This window comes from Ananas comosus, linkage group 21, assembly GCF_001540865.1.
Source record: "Ananas comosus cultivar F153 linkage group 21, ASM154086v1, whole genome shotgun sequence".
NCBI classification, from domain to species: Eukaryota; Viridiplantae; Streptophyta; class Magnoliopsida; order Poales; family Bromeliaceae; genus Ananas; species Ananas comosus.
Window position 1 is genome coordinate 4,391,589 of NC_033641.1, and position 15,342 is coordinate 4,406,930.

The following is a 15,342-nucleotide window of genomic DNA, read 5'->3' on the forward strand; positions in this document are numbered from 1 at the left end:
TTTTCAAAATAAATTTCAATTTCAATGCAAAGTTTAAGAAAAAATATGGAATCAAATATTTATGTTTAAATTGAAAACTGAAATATGAATTCATAATTCAAATTCATTATAAAACATTAAAATTGCTATAATTCAAATTTGAATTTATAATTTCAGTTCAGTTTAATTTAAAATATGGGTTCAATTTCTAAATTTGAAAATTCAATGAAATTTTGGGTTTAATTTGGTTCATACCATTTTTGATAAAATTAAAAATTAGAATACGCTTAAAATCAAAATGTAAGTTTATACCTTCAATTCAAATTTAAATTTATATTACTGTATAAATTCTATATCCAACTTGTGAAATTAAGATCAACTTTTTTAATTCAAAATTTTCTTACATAGAATTAACCACTGAAAATACTTTGAATTCAAAAATCAAACTCAATATTTTTTATATTTTTAGATTGGAGGTAAAATCTCGATTTATGATATAAAGTTGAAACAGCAATGCTTATAAAAAAATTTATACTACACGTCTTTTCGAGATTTTGTTAAACCAAAAAATTTATAATTGAGGGAACAATTTTAAATTTAAGTTCGATTTTTAAAATTTTCTTTCGTAGAAATAACCACTGAGAATACTTTGAATTCAAAAAATCAAACTCAATTTTTACAATTTTTAAGTTAGTGGTAAAATCTCGATTTACGATATAAAGTTGAAACTGCAGCACTTGTAAAAATTTTTTATTACACATCTTTTAGGATTTGTTAAATTATAATTGAGGGCACAATTTTAAATTCAAGTTCGATTTTTAAGTTCAAATTCAATATTAACTTCTAAATTTGAAACTGCCACATATCTAGAAATTAAATTAATATTGAACAATTTTTCTTTTAATAATTGATTTAACAGTATAATTTCTGTTCAAAGTTCAAATAAAATTCAGTTCGGAGGTAACATTTTGACTTGAAGTATAGCATTTTTAACGAATTTATATTGAATGTCTGTTAGAATTTTTTTTACACCGAAAAGATTTTACAATTGATTGCACAGTCTAGAATTTGAGTTCGATTTTTAACTTCAAATTTGAATCAAATTAAAAATTTGAAATCAAAACACGTGAAAATTTAATATTGGTTACTTCTTTTAATAATTAATTGAACAATTTATAATATCTATTCAAAATTTAATTTCAACTTCAATGATTTTTATAATTAATGAAGCAAAGGGTATAATTGTAATTACTCATACTTGCCAACAAAGAGGTGGGACGAGGTGGATGAAACCACCGAACTTATTTGCTTATAATGATGAGATAAGATATAGAGAAAATCTTAGAGAAAATCTCATTCGCTATTTATTTGCAGTGTTGTCGTGAAGTGGCGGAGAAATTTCCAGAAATAGTTTATGAAGAAGTCATCATCGACAACTGTTGTATGATGGTATGTTGAAACTATCAACTGCATTTCAACTTTTAAAGTTTTGGGATTATTTATGTTAGTGCATTATTTACTAGACTATTTATTCCTGCTTGACCTGGCTCCTGGAAGAACCAAGGTGTCCAGCACTAAAATAACAAAATGAAAAAGGAAGAAGAAAAGGAGGAAATTTATTGTAGGTAGAAGCTAATAGGAAATTTATTGTAGGTAGAAGCTAATAGGAGCCCCTGGTCCTAGAATAAAAGGATTCTGTTCCAGGGGCAAGCTGTTGGGTGTATTTTGATAAAAGACCTAATATGGATTTCTCCAAACAGCTCTACGCCGGGCTAAAGAGGCCTTAAAAAAGTATAAAACTTGAGCAAGTAATTACCTACTTTTAGCTCAAATCTGAAGACTATTTATCCTTTTCGTCTAATTCTGAACTTATGGCCTTTTTTCAGCTTGTCAAAAACCCGAGTCTCTTCGATGTTTTAGTGATGCCAAATCTCTACGGGGACATCATCAGTGATCTCTGTGCTGGGTTGATTGGTGGTTTGGGATTAACTCCCAGGTACCCGTGGGTTTTTCTTTCCAAATCGGTTTATTGTTTGCAGAATAACATTTTTCAACTCGTTCTCCTTATTTATCTATAGCTGCAACATCGGTGAAGGCGGCATTGCTCTTGCGGAGGCTGTACATGGTTCAGCACCAGACATCGCTGGCAAGGTGGCATGTCCTCTACAATGATCATTGATTATCTTCCATCAATTTCATGAATTGGTTTTTTTTTTCCCTAAAAAAAAAGAAAGAATAGAGAATCAATTGAAATATATGCATACACAACATGCATGTGTGCATATTCATGCATGTGATAGTTATGTACATATGCGATTTTCTTGATGCATCTTGTACAAGGTTCCTTCTTGCATACATCATCATTATTCTACATAGAAATAAGTGTACATGCATGCAAAGAGAACATATGAATTGCAGATAATCAATTGAAATTGTGCCCTCGTGCATAAATGCATAATTTTGCTGATTATGCTGTTCTCTTGGGGTCTGTTTGGATTCTGAACATCTTGTTCGTTATATATCTCTTGTTTAAGCAAGCGCCTTTTGAGTAATGAATAGAAGAGTGTGATTAGATGTACAATGGCATAGTATATGCAGTCCATTAGTCATTTTCTTGGAGGCAGATAAATCATCTAAGTAGAATGCATTATCCTAATTATGATTCCCAGGGTCTTGCAATGGATTAAAAAGCAACTCTCTGGTTGCAATTAGAAAGGGAAGTCCCTGTAGAACATTAGTTGTCACCGGATAACTTATTCTAACATCCCAAAAGGGCCTTTGTACATGGTTTTTGCCATTTTCTGCATATATGCTGTGTAGCATACAAAGATTAAGTTACTACTGGTCCTACTAGGCTGAAATGCAAGAAACCACTCATAGTATAGTTGCATTCCCTTTGCCCCCCTGATATGCTGTAACTGATATTTTAATCCTGTTATCTGTGAACAAAGTAATGATAGTGCCTAAGACGAAGAAAGGCAAGTTATGGTATCTAATAGTTCAGAGACATAATATAGATTTTACAATTTTCAGGGCATTAATAATGAAACCATGATATTTCTAGGGGTTTCCTGCATTTTAGCCTCATCTTTGTGGATCTCTCAGTATCATCAAGTTATGATATCTAATAGTTTAGAGATGTAATATAGATTTTAAAATTTGAGGGCAGTAACATGGAAACCATGATATTTATGGGGGTTTCCTGCATTTTAGCCTCATCTTTGTGGATATCAGTATCATCGGAGTCACATTCCAAGCTTTCTGATGTTATCACTTTACCTGATTTGTCCAGAATCTCGCAAACCCTACTGCTCTCCTTCTTAGTGCTGTAATGATGCTACGCCACCTTCAGCTCAACGATAAAGCTGACAAAATCCACAATGCGGTGCTCAAAACAATTGCAGAAGGGAAGTATCGGACTGCCGATCTCGGTGGGAACTCATCAACAACAGATTTCACCAAAGCAATTTGCGATAATCTCTAAGAACTTCATATGCTTTTTTTTCTTTCAATTTTTCCCAACTTTAATCAAGTTATTGGCCTCTCCCTATTTATTATTTTGACTTTTATAGTGTTTGTGAGCTCAAAGCAAATAATGATCTCACATCCCAACTTTAGTTTTTATAATTTCTGTTTTTCTGTTAATGTAATAATATGAAATTGGACAGCCTTCTGATTGATTATGGATCTTTTACCATTTATTCTAATCAACATAGATGTTTGATGACCATTTTATGAGAACTAATACTAGCAAGGCCCCTGTTGGCCTGCTGCTTTAGGCGTGTTTTGTTTGATGAAATTTGACTCAGCTTGCTTGTCATTACAGTGAGCTTTTCTTAGAAGATATTAGGATATTAATAGCACATTTGTTTAAAAAGTCAATGTTGGAATTGGAATAGAACTAGGAATCAGAAATGGAACGACGAACAAGAATTGAAATGCGGGCCTTGAGAGGCTCGCTTTAAGTGTTTGCTCTGTTGTAGGTTAGCTGTCAGGGTACAGAGTTTCTTGATCTTCCTTTGTCCCTCCTCACCTCTTGGTGAGGTGGTGTCAGAGGGCGGTTCTATTGTGCCCTAAGAGTGTATGTTCGTAATAAATTCATGTTCATATTCAAATGAATAAAAACTGAGACTTCATGGAAGTGTTTTATTTTGTCAGAGTGCAAATTTGCAACGAACATTTGTTCATATTTAAATGAACAAAAATTGACACTACAAAAAACTGAGCTATAGCGACACTTTTAAGTGTTCCTAAAACCTAAAAAAATGCTGCTGGTAAAAATATCGACACGAAAAATAGTGTCGCTATATGTGCAGTCCCTAGGGTATATAGCGACACTTAATAAAGTGTCGGTATATTCCAAAATAAGTGCTGCAGTTTAGTGATATTTTTTTGCTTTTAGTGACACACATAAGTGTCCCTAATTTTTTTTAAAAAAGTAATATTTTTTTTATATAGTGACACTTTATAAGTGTCCAATTGTCATTCAAAATATAATATTTTATTTAAACATCTAGTCTAGTATTAAACTTTAGTTAAAACTAATCTCATGTACATTAAATCAATGAGATTAAAAAAAAGCAATCAAGAAAGTTTCTTAAATTCTTGTTAAAAAGATAAAAGTAAAATAATGAGATTAAAAAAAAGCACTCAACAAAGTTTCTTAAATTCTTGTTAAAAAGATAAAAGTAAAATCAAATATCTATATGTCACAACAATAATATCCACTCATATGTTGTAGTAATTATAACAAATCAAACTCTCTAACTGAAAGAATACAAAAAATCAAAAAATGTATGATAATAAAATCAAAAAGTGCATAAACGAAGTCTGATCGGCTCCACGGATATATACTTGAACCTATATATTGAATAACATTTGAATTAGTTCAAATTTGTGCAACATTCTTGATTTGCCAAAGCATTAAAAAAGAAGAGTGTATTGCCTATGTTTTATAATAATAAAATGCAGCAGAATTCCGCAAGAAATTAAAACAAATCATTTTCCGTTGAAATTAAAATTAATTTGACTAACTCGGTCCCAAATAGAAAATCTATAAACAGTGGTAGCATGTTGCCAAAAAGTCAATACCAACCCAAACACTGAAGGAATTTTAAAGAACGTTGATAATATATAAAATATGCACTCATCTAGGTATTCAGAAAAATCAACACTTGTATGCAAGCCTATAATGATAAACTGCAAAGCTACATTAATATCAAAACATTCTTGACATAGCCACTAAAGATTGACTTAACCATAAACTCAACACAGTTATCAGAGCATGAGAGCAAGTAAAGAGAGAGAGTCTAGGATGATCTAGGGGACCCTAGGTTGATAAGCTCTAAGGTTATAGGTGCGTGAGCGGAACGTGAACCTATAGCGATGGTGGAAGTTGATTCAATTGGGTCGAAGTTGATATTATGTCTCTAGTTGTGACTAGAGGCGGATTCAAGTGGTATGAGTTCTTGTCTTGAGGTGGTTGTGTCGGCGGCCGACGACATGATACCAAGAGTCTAGAATGAGTACACATGTGTGCTTCCACCCGATTTTGTTGTTGAGTCGTCATGTGTTGTAATTGCGACGAGGTAATTGGTTAAGATGACTGACCAAGTGTCATGCCCCGAAACCGCTACCAATTTGGTCCGGTTCGGGCGCGTCGAACAGACGCTGAACGGACAGCACCCCTCCTGTTCGCCCAAGGCCAAGCAACCAGATCATGTACAGTTAAGCACCTAGAAAATGCTTTAATAACATACATGATCGAAACGATGCACACAAGTGCACAATAACTAAGAGCAAGAACCACAAGTAATATACTAGTGTATAAAGAGGGTTAGTCTAACTATTACAACCATTCAACATTTACAACAGTTAATTACATTCCCATCTTCCAAATGTAAATACATATCTTCTCCAAAATACAAGTAGCTCTCTAATGATTGTTCAAAATATCATCTAGTACACGAGAGTACTTTAATGCATAAAGGAAAGCTACTAACTAGGCTCACTTAGGGCGCTATGCTCTTGCCACGATCCTCGCTCGGCTCGTCTCTGTGTGTACCTGTACCCCAAAACCACACGGGGTGAGAACTATATGAATATAGTTCCCAGTGGGTTCGGCCGCCGACGCCGCCGGTTTTCCCACTAGGTCTAAGCTGGCACAGATAGAGAGATAGATAGGTATATATAGAAAATGAACTGCAACTACTCTATCATGCCATCAATGATAATAATGCATGCAACAACTACTATCATGCTAGTATCATGTCATAAGTATATAAAAGTATATAGCAATGCAACTACAATATACACTATGTCTACTCAAGGTAATAATGCAAATCTACTATGCATTTCATGTTTATTACCGAATCCACTTGGTTAACCCGAAGGTTAAACCCTCGACTCACCCTCAATCTCATAGGTGAGGAGAAGCTGCACTCGCACACCGAGACCGTCTGCGGGACAACTACGTCTGCCCCTAGTGAAGTACTCCGGAGACTCGTGCCTCGGTGGAGCGACCACCGACAAGCAAAACAGACTAGTGAGTATGATCCAATCCTCACAAGAGGATATACCCTGTCTACTAGGGTCAATGTGTCTCTGCTGCACAATCATGATATATAATCAATGTTGGGACCTCTACTATCCCTAAGTTCATGTCAAGTTTACTACACTAGACTCAATGCCACTCGTTCAGTCGTTGTAGTAATATCTGCTAACTAGTCGACATGCCACTCGTTCAAGTTTAGTGCTTCTACTACACTAGTCAATGCCACTCTACTAGGCTATGTCCAACTTCATCACTTTTGCCACTATAGGATTCTATGTCTCAAGACCCAATCCTCATGCCTCCCTAGTCCAAGTGTCAAGCCCACACCGCTACACTACTAAGTAAGCATGCAAGGAATGGAAATATGCTTATACTAATCCTATAATGCACAATCAACATATGATGAATAAAATTAACTTAGACATAAAAGGAAACCCGGATACTTCGGGATGACACCTCCCACCTTTTGTGTATACGGAGGCTCTAGAAATGTGCTTCGGCGTCCTTTACGACGAAGCCTCGGTCTTCTTGTCCAAAACGATGCTCAATCGGCCTTATTTTGCCGATAGCTCTTGACCCGCTCGACGAATAGAATTTCTGACTTCGCCCCCGCGTTTAGGCACCTATCAATTAGGTTAGAGGAGAGTCAAATGAGATCAATCCTCTACTTTTCCAAAAACCCTATTTTGGTGCCCTAGGGTTAGCATCAAGCTAAACCCATCTCAAAACTCTAGATTCTAGCTCTAATCTTACCATTCATGGTGCTAGGGGGTCCATTTGATCCCATCCAAAGAGCTAAAACCCAAAAACCCTAAATTTCATAAGCTAGGGTTAGAAGCTTACCTCTATTCTAGCTTAATAGAGAGAAGAGAGGAAAAGGGAGAAGTCCAAAAGCTCCCTTTTCTTGATCCCCTCCTTCTTCTCCTTCCTTTTCTTCATTTTCTTCCTTCTTTTCCTTCTCTTTTCTTCTTCTTCTTCTTCTTTTTCTTCTTCTCTTCTAGAGAGAGAGAGAGTAAGAGAGTGTGAGAAAGAGAGGGAGTGGAATGAGAGAGGGAGAGAACAATTTTCCCTCTATACCCCTCTAACTAAGGCCATTTTGCATAAAAGCCCCTCACCTTTCATCTCTGTGCATTGCCCTTACTGGGCTTTCTGCGCGCGGAGGGACCGGTCTCCCCGACTTGGGACCGGTCCCCGAGAGCTTCAGCTCGGGTCACGCGTTCGGGTACCGGTCTCTCCCAGAGAGACTGGTCCTCGGGAGGCCGGTTCCTTCCTGAGAGACCGGTTCCCGAGAGCTGGGATTTCAGGACTTAGCCAAATTTTGGCTTTTCTCGCTGGGTTCGCACTCGGGGACCGGTCTCTCCCTGCCAGGGACCGGTCGCCTCAAGAATCCCCGCAACCCCAGCCAATGGGATCGGTCCCTCCCTGCCAGGGATCGGTCCCCGAGAGCAGTTTTGCTCCAGTGCAGGTTTTGCACTGTTTGCTCTCGTGGACTTGTTTCCAACGCACTTTTGGTGATTTTAACATCTTTGGCTTTTCCAAAGCTCACCAACACGACCCTCGGTCGATTTTTGCATGAAGTCTAACTCTCGCATTTCGAGAATTCACTTCCTCACACCAAGTAATTGCGTTTCAGGGACTAATGTCTCCGAGACGCTACACATGTAGAACTGCCCCAGCACCGACTCCTGAGGTGCCCGAGCAAACTGAATCGAGCGTAATGGATCGGTTGCAAGCGCAGGTGACCGCGCTGACCAACGTGGTGCAGCGCCAGGAGACCCGATTCGAGCAGCTCGAGGATCTATTGGAGCGGCAGATTGCGGCGGCGGCTGCGACGGTGAATGAGGGCGGTGGTCCGCCCGCACCCTCGACTGATGTACCCGGATCGGCAGAGGGTGAGGGCATAGCGACGGTTCCGGTGACGGCACGCCCACCCCCAGCGATCGTACCACAGGCGGCACCGGGATCGGCTACACCCGATGTGTTGGCCGAAGATGTGGAGGGAAAGCGCGCATTGGCGGCTCTTATCAAGTTCAACAAGTTCCATCCGCCAACCTTCGAGGGCGAGAAGGTGGAACCGGAGATGGTCGAGTCTTGGATCGACTCGATAGAAACCTTCTTCGATGATTTGCGTACCTTGGAGAGGGACAATATGTATGTCGCCACCCACTGCTTGGAGAAAGCGGCGAAGGTATGGTGGAAGCGCGTTAGACGGGATCGGCTTCCCGGCCTTCAGCCGATGTTGTGGGAGGAATTCAAGCGGGAGATGTTCGCCAACTATTTCCCCAATACATTGAAGCGGAAGCTCAAGGAGAAATTCCGCAAGTTGGAGCAAGGGGACCACTCAGTGGCGGAGTATGAGCAAGAATTCTCCCATATTATAGATTGCGTCCCGGATGTTGTAAAGGATGATCGGGACTAGGCCGAGTGGTTCTTGCGAGGACTTCAGCCGGGAATTTACAAGGCCATGCAAATACTCAAGCTCACGACCTTTGCGGAGGTCTTCGATCGAGCGCTGTAGGCGGAGCACGGAGATGCCCACGTTCGGGAGAAGCGTGAGCTTTTGGCCGAGTCCAAGGATAAGGGTAAGAAACGCCAAGGCGGCGGTAGTTCGGGGGGACAAACACGTTACAAGAAACCCCCGAAGTATCCACGCACTCAATAGAAGAGCGGTGGAGCGCAGCGATGCATTGTATGCGGCGGAGACCACCCGGTCTTGCGCTGTGAGCAAGGCCGAGGCAAGTGCTACAAGTGTGGGCAGCCGGGGCACTTCATTCGAGATTTCCCGAGAGGAGGAGCCTCACCTGCCCCATCGATTGCATCGGCGCTGGCGATTCCGGCTCACTATGGAGGAGTTCCACCGACGGCCGCGTTGACGGGACGCGTGATGATGCCGCGTCAACCTGAAGTGACGCGATCGGCCCTGAGTGGACGGGTATTCGCCGCTCAGGTCCAAGCTGAGGAACCTGCGGAGGCGGAGGAGCATCGCCTTGTGGCAGGTATGGTTTTAATTAAGGGAGTTCGCTCCAGGGCTTTATTTGATACAGGAGCCACGCATTCATTCATAAGTAGGTCATTCGCACTCATGCATGACATTCTCATAGAGGCGAGTGACAAGTGGCGAGTGGAGGGCCCTGGGTCAACGTTTAACACTTACTCGGAGTGTGCGTCGTGTCCCGTACAAATAGGCGACTGGATTATGCCTATTCGGACATTGGAACTCAGGAAGCTCGAGGCTTATGACATCATTCTGGGCATGGACTGGCTCTTGAAATACCACACAACGATTGACTGCAGGAGTAGGGTGATCACATTCCGTGAACGGGGACAAGAGGAGTTCACATATCGGGCTTGTCAAAGCTCATGCTTCGTCGTGACGGTGTCAGCGACGAGAGCAAGGAAGTTGGTTAACAGTGGTTGCACGGCATTTTTGGCAACTGTTGTGGAAGTGGAACGAGTAGCTCCAACATTAGAGGAGCTACCGGTGGTGCGGGAGTTCCCGGATGTATTTCCCGCGGAGTTGCCGGGGATACCACCGGATCGGGAGATCGAGTTCGTTATAGACTTGGTTCCCGGTACCGCACCGATCTCGAAGGCTCCGTACCGAATGGCGCCGGCAGAATTGAAAGAGTTGAGGAGTCAATTGCAAGACCTCCTCGACAAGCAATTTATCCGGCCAAGTGTATCACCGTGGGGAGCCCCGGTGTTGTTTGTACGGAAGAAGGATGGATCGTTTCGACTCTGCGTGGATTATCGAGACTTGAACAGAGTCACGATCAAGAACAAGTACCCACTACCCTGAATCGATGACTTGTTCGATCAGTTGCAGGGGTTGTGTGTATACTCGAAGATAGATTTGCAGTCCTGCTATCACCAACTGAAGATCAAGCCGGAGGATGTGCAGAAAACTGCGTTTCGTAAGCGGTATGGACACTACGAATTCACGGTCATGCCATTTGGACTCACGAATGCTCCAGCGGCGTTCATGGATTTAATGAACCGTATATTCAGAGAGTATTTGGACCGATTTGTCGTGGTCTTCATAGATGACATATTGGTCTATTCTCGCAGTGACGAGGAATATGCCGAGCATTTGAGAATAGTGCTTCAAGTCCTTCGGGAGGAGAAGCTATATGCTAAGCTGAAGAAGTGTGACTTCTGGCTTCGCGAGGTCCCCTTCTTAGGGCATGTGATTTCCGCGGGTGGAGTTTCTGTAGACCCGAGGAAAGTTGAGGCAATCAAGGATTGGCTGCGCCCGACAAATGTCACGGAGGTTCGAAGCTTCGTGGGCTTGGCGGGCTACTATAGGCGGTTTGTGGAAGGCTTTTCTAAGATAGTGATTCCGCTTACCCACCTGGCTCAGAAAGGCACCAAGTTTGTTTGGAGCGAAGAGTGCGACCGGAGTTTCAAAGAGTTGAAGCAAAGATTGACTTCGACACCGGTGCTCGCTCTACCGGTGCAGGGCGAAGACTTCGTGGTCTACAGTGATGCCTCCTATCTTGGATTGGGGTGTGTCTTGATGCAAAACGGAAAGGTAATTGCCTACGCATAAGAACTACCCCATCCATGATTTGGAGCTAGCGGCGGTGATTTTCGCCTTGAAGCTGTGTAGGCACTACTTATATGGTACCCATTGTGAGATCTATACCGACCACAAGAGCTTGAAGTACCTGTTCACACAGAAGGAGCTCAATATACGTCAGCGGCGGTGGTTGGAGCTATTAAAGGATTATGACATTGATATCCTCTACCACCCCAGGAAGGCAAATGTGGTCACGGATGCGCTGAGTAGGAAGTCAGCGGAGAACCTTGCCACGTAGGTTACGAATCAATCACCCCTATGGCTGGAGATGGAGCGACCGGACCTCAAAGTAGTTACTCCCGAGACTCCAGCTCAGTTGATGGCACTCGTTGTCCAACCGACCTTGTTGGAGAGGATCAAAGATCTGCAACCCGCAGGACCAGAACTCCAAAAGGTGCGGCGAAACATCGAGGAAGGTAGAGGCGGCAATTTCAATTTGGACGCCGGTGGCACGCTTCGGTTTCGAAACCGGTGGTGTGTGCCGAAGGATGGAGAGTTTCGTGAATTGATTCTACAAGAAGCACACTGATCTCCGTATGTTGATCACCCGGGCGGCACCAAGATGTATCAAGGACTAAAAATGCACTACTGGTGGCCGAGAATGAAAGGTGATATTGGACGCTTTGTGGCGAAGTGCTTAACATGCCAACAAGTGAAGGCCGAGCGTCGATTTTCAGCAGGAAAGCTTCAAAGACTACCAATTCCCGTTTGGAAATGGGAGGATATATCGATGGACTTCGTGGTTGGCTTGCCTCGCTCAACAGGTGGCCACGATGCAATTTGGATAATTGTGGACCGATTGACGAAGTCGGCTCACTTCTTACCGATCCACACCACGTGGTCGGGTGACAAGTTAGCGCAGGTATACCTTGACGAAATAGTGAGACTACATGGGGTGCCGAAATCGATCGTGTCGGATCGTGACCCCTGGTTTACTTCACACTTCTGCAAAAGCCTGCAGGAAGCTCTTGGTACACGGCTCGACTTTAGCACCGTATTTCATCCTCAGACCGATGGGCAAACACAGAGAACCATTCAAACTCTGGATGACATGTTGCGAGCGTGTGTCATCGACTATAAGGGAAGTTGGTGTGACCACCTACCTATGGCTGAGTTCGCCTACAACAACAATTATCATGCTAGTGTGGAGATGGCACCGTTCGAGGCTCTCTATGGGCGGACGTGTCGGTCTCTTCTATACACTGGAGCGATGTGGGTGAGCGTACAGAGTTCGGCCCCGATGTTCTGCGAGAAGTGGAGGAGAAAGTCCGCCTTGCTCGCAAGAGATTGCTCACGGCGCAGTTGAGACAGCAAAGCTATGCAGACAGGCGCCGACGAGATATAGGGTTCGCGGTGGGCGACCGCGTATTCTTGAAGGTTTCACCGATGCGGGGTGTGAAGCGATTTGGAGTGCGGGGGAAACTAAGTCCCCCATACATTGGACCATATGAAATATTGGAGCGAGTCGGCACGGTGGCCTACCGACTTGCTTTGCCGCTAAAGCTTGCGGATGTACACAATGTATTCCATGTCTCCAATCTCCGCAAGTATATTCACGACCCCGAGCACGCAATGCTATATGAGCCACCGAAGCTTCAAGAGGACTTGAGCTATGAAGAGTTTTCGGTAATGATTATCGCACGAGAGGTGCGAAAGTTGAGGAATCGAGAAATTCCCTACGTGAAGGTTAGGTGGAGCAATCATGATGATCGTGAGGCTACCTGGGAACTCGAGGATCTGATGAGAAAACACCATCCTCATCTATTTGAGGAGTAAGGTATGGGTTTGAGTTAAAGTAAAGAATCGAATTAGTTTCGAGGACGAAACTCCTTTTAAGGAGGAGAGGATGTAAGGAAGTGAATTCTCGAAATCCGAGAGTTGTACTTCGTCTAGGATCGACTATTTGTCGAGGAATACCCTTTGGGGAAGTTAGAGATGTCCAAAGCACGAAGAGTGCCTTGGAGTTGAGTCCACGAGAGCAAATGGTGCAAACTGCATCATTGGGCTGATGTTACTCTCGGAGACCTATCTCTGGAGGTGAGAGACCGGTTCCATCGGCTGGGAGTAGCGGGGTTGCTTGATGTAACCGGTCCCTGGCAGGGAGAGACCGGTCCCCGAATGTGGTCCCAGCGAGAAATGTTGTAAGGTACCGGAGTTCTAAAATCATGAGGTTACGGTGTACATTTGGTTGGAAGACCATTTGAATGGTTTCGGTGAGGTCCCGGTAAGGTCCGGAAGTATTCGAGCGTTTTCGGTACGCATAGGCGCTAAAACGGAGCCGAAAGGCCATGTTGGGCCGTGAGCCAAATCCGGCATTAGCGTGGATGAAAAGATGATGAAAATACGTTCGAAGACATGTTTGGAGAGTCTCGATTCAATTTGAAAAGAATTAGAGGTCAAACGAGCGAAAACGAGCGAAAACGGAGAAGAAACGGTGAGAAAGCTGAAAATTTGGCTAAGACCTTAAAGGCTGGAATTCTGGACCTACGGGGACCGGTCCCCCAAGTCCAGGGACCGGTCCCCTATACAAAAATGGCCCCCCGCGGGGGCAGTGTAGGAAACATGAAGTTGGGGGTCTTTTCTGCAATTTGTGCACTAATGAGACGGTATAGGAGTAAGGTTTCTCTTCTCCCTCTCATTTCTCATGACCTAAATATCAAAGATCTCTCTCTCTCTCTCTCTCTCTCTCCAAGCTTTCTCTCTGTAAGATATTGGAACTTGTTGGAAATAGGCTAACTTTGGCCAAATGGACCAAGCAAGCGATTGAGCGGATTGGACAAGTTCCATTTTGCATTCCAACATGTTTGGAAGGGCAAAAGTGAGTTCGAAAGGGTTGGAATGGCTTTGGCATTGATCGGCGCGAAATAGAGCCGAAGCGAAGTCAAAAACGGCATTCTGGAGTTGTTGTACCAGTACAGCTTGATGGTTGTACCGGTACAGCCATCGCTGCCTGGCTGAGCAGCTCTCGGGTTGGAGCTACCAGGCCTTGTACCGGTACAAGGGGCCTTGTACCGATACAAAGCACAGCGTAACCGAGAGAACTTGCTCTCGGGTTAGGCTGTCTGCCAGGCCTTGTACCGGTACAAGACCCCGTGTACCGGTACAAGGGACCCGAACAGCGGGGGGTTGTTTCAGATTTGAAAAAATTGAGGGACTTATTTGCAATTATGCCTCTAATAGGGCTGAGGGTCCACTCCCCTCTCATTTCCCTCTCATTTCTCTCCCTCTCTCACACCTCTCTTGCTCTCTCTCTCTCTAAACCGAAAAGAGAAAGAAAAGAAGAAGAGGAAAGGAAGGAGAAGATCGAGAAGAAAAAGGAGAAGCTCCTCTTTCTCTTCTCCTTCAAGCTAGAGAAAGCTTGGAGCAAGCTTTTGGAGGTAAGCTCTAAACCCTAAAATGGTATTTCTAGGGTTTGAGGGTTTTGGTTGTTTAGGAGTGGTTCCAATGGAACCCATTGGTGTTGGAATGATGGTTCTAGCTCGGATTTGAAGCTTGAACCATGGATTCCACCATTGCTCCCAACCTAGGGCACATTTTGGGGTTTTGCTCATGTGGGGTTTTTTTTATCATCTAGAATTGTTTCCATTGGATTTTTTGATGCCAAATAGAAGCTTTGTGCTTGAATCTTAGAGCTTGAAGGAGATTCTTGCACCGGTTGGAACCTAGGGCTCCAAATGAGGGCTTTAATGGTAGATCACTAGAGCTTGGGTTTTAATCCCTATAAATGGATTTAGTGAACTTCTTTGATGCTAAATAGATGATCAAAGCTTAAATCCAAAGCCCTAATAGTGGATTTTTATCTAATTGCAACCTAGGGTTAAAATTGGAGTTTTTGGAAATAGTTGGGTTTGATCTATGTTGAGTGGTCTGAAACCTAATTGTTGTGTCTCCGAACGCGTAGGAAGCGACGGTTCGTCGATTCGTCGAGCGGGTGCGACGTTCCGGCTGAATCAAGTGTTCGTAGTTCAGAGTTGACCGGGGGCCGAGGCGACGTTCTAAAATCACGAGATCGGATCCGGGGCACCGTAGTAAGAAACCGAAGAGTTTCTGCACTTGAAATCGCGAAGCGGAGATCGTTTGGTGGTCGCGCGTGATTAGGGTCAAGCCGAGCGGCGTGCGCCACGGGAGGCCGATTGCGAGTGACGACGAGCAATCGGAGCGCTATAAAAGGTGGGGGGTGTCCATCCCCAAGCAACTGAGCTTCTTCCTATGTCCGAGTAAAATAGTTGAT

At 43.2% G+C, this 15,342-nt stretch overlaps 1 protein-coding gene across 2 annotated transcripts in view; it reads left to right on the plus strand.

Moving 5' to 3' along the window:
* Positions 1-3,709, plus strand: part of LOC109726621 (isocitrate dehydrogenase [NAD] catalytic subunit 5, mitochondrial-like) — a 33,299-nt gene extending 29,590 nt beyond the window's left edge. For both annotated transcript variants that reach the window (XM_020256329.1, XM_020256328.1), the window contains 4 exons: positions 1,354-1,428; positions 1,866-1,975; positions 2,058-2,130; positions 3,272-3,709. In XM_020256329.1, the coding sequence (XP_020111918.1) occupies positions 1,354-1,428; positions 1,866-1,975; positions 2,058-2,130; positions 3,272-3,463 (450 nt within the window). In that variant the 3' untranslated portion in view covers positions 3,464-3,709. The remainder of the gene's footprint in view (positions 1-1,353; positions 1,429-1,865; positions 1,976-2,057; positions 2,131-3,271) is intronic.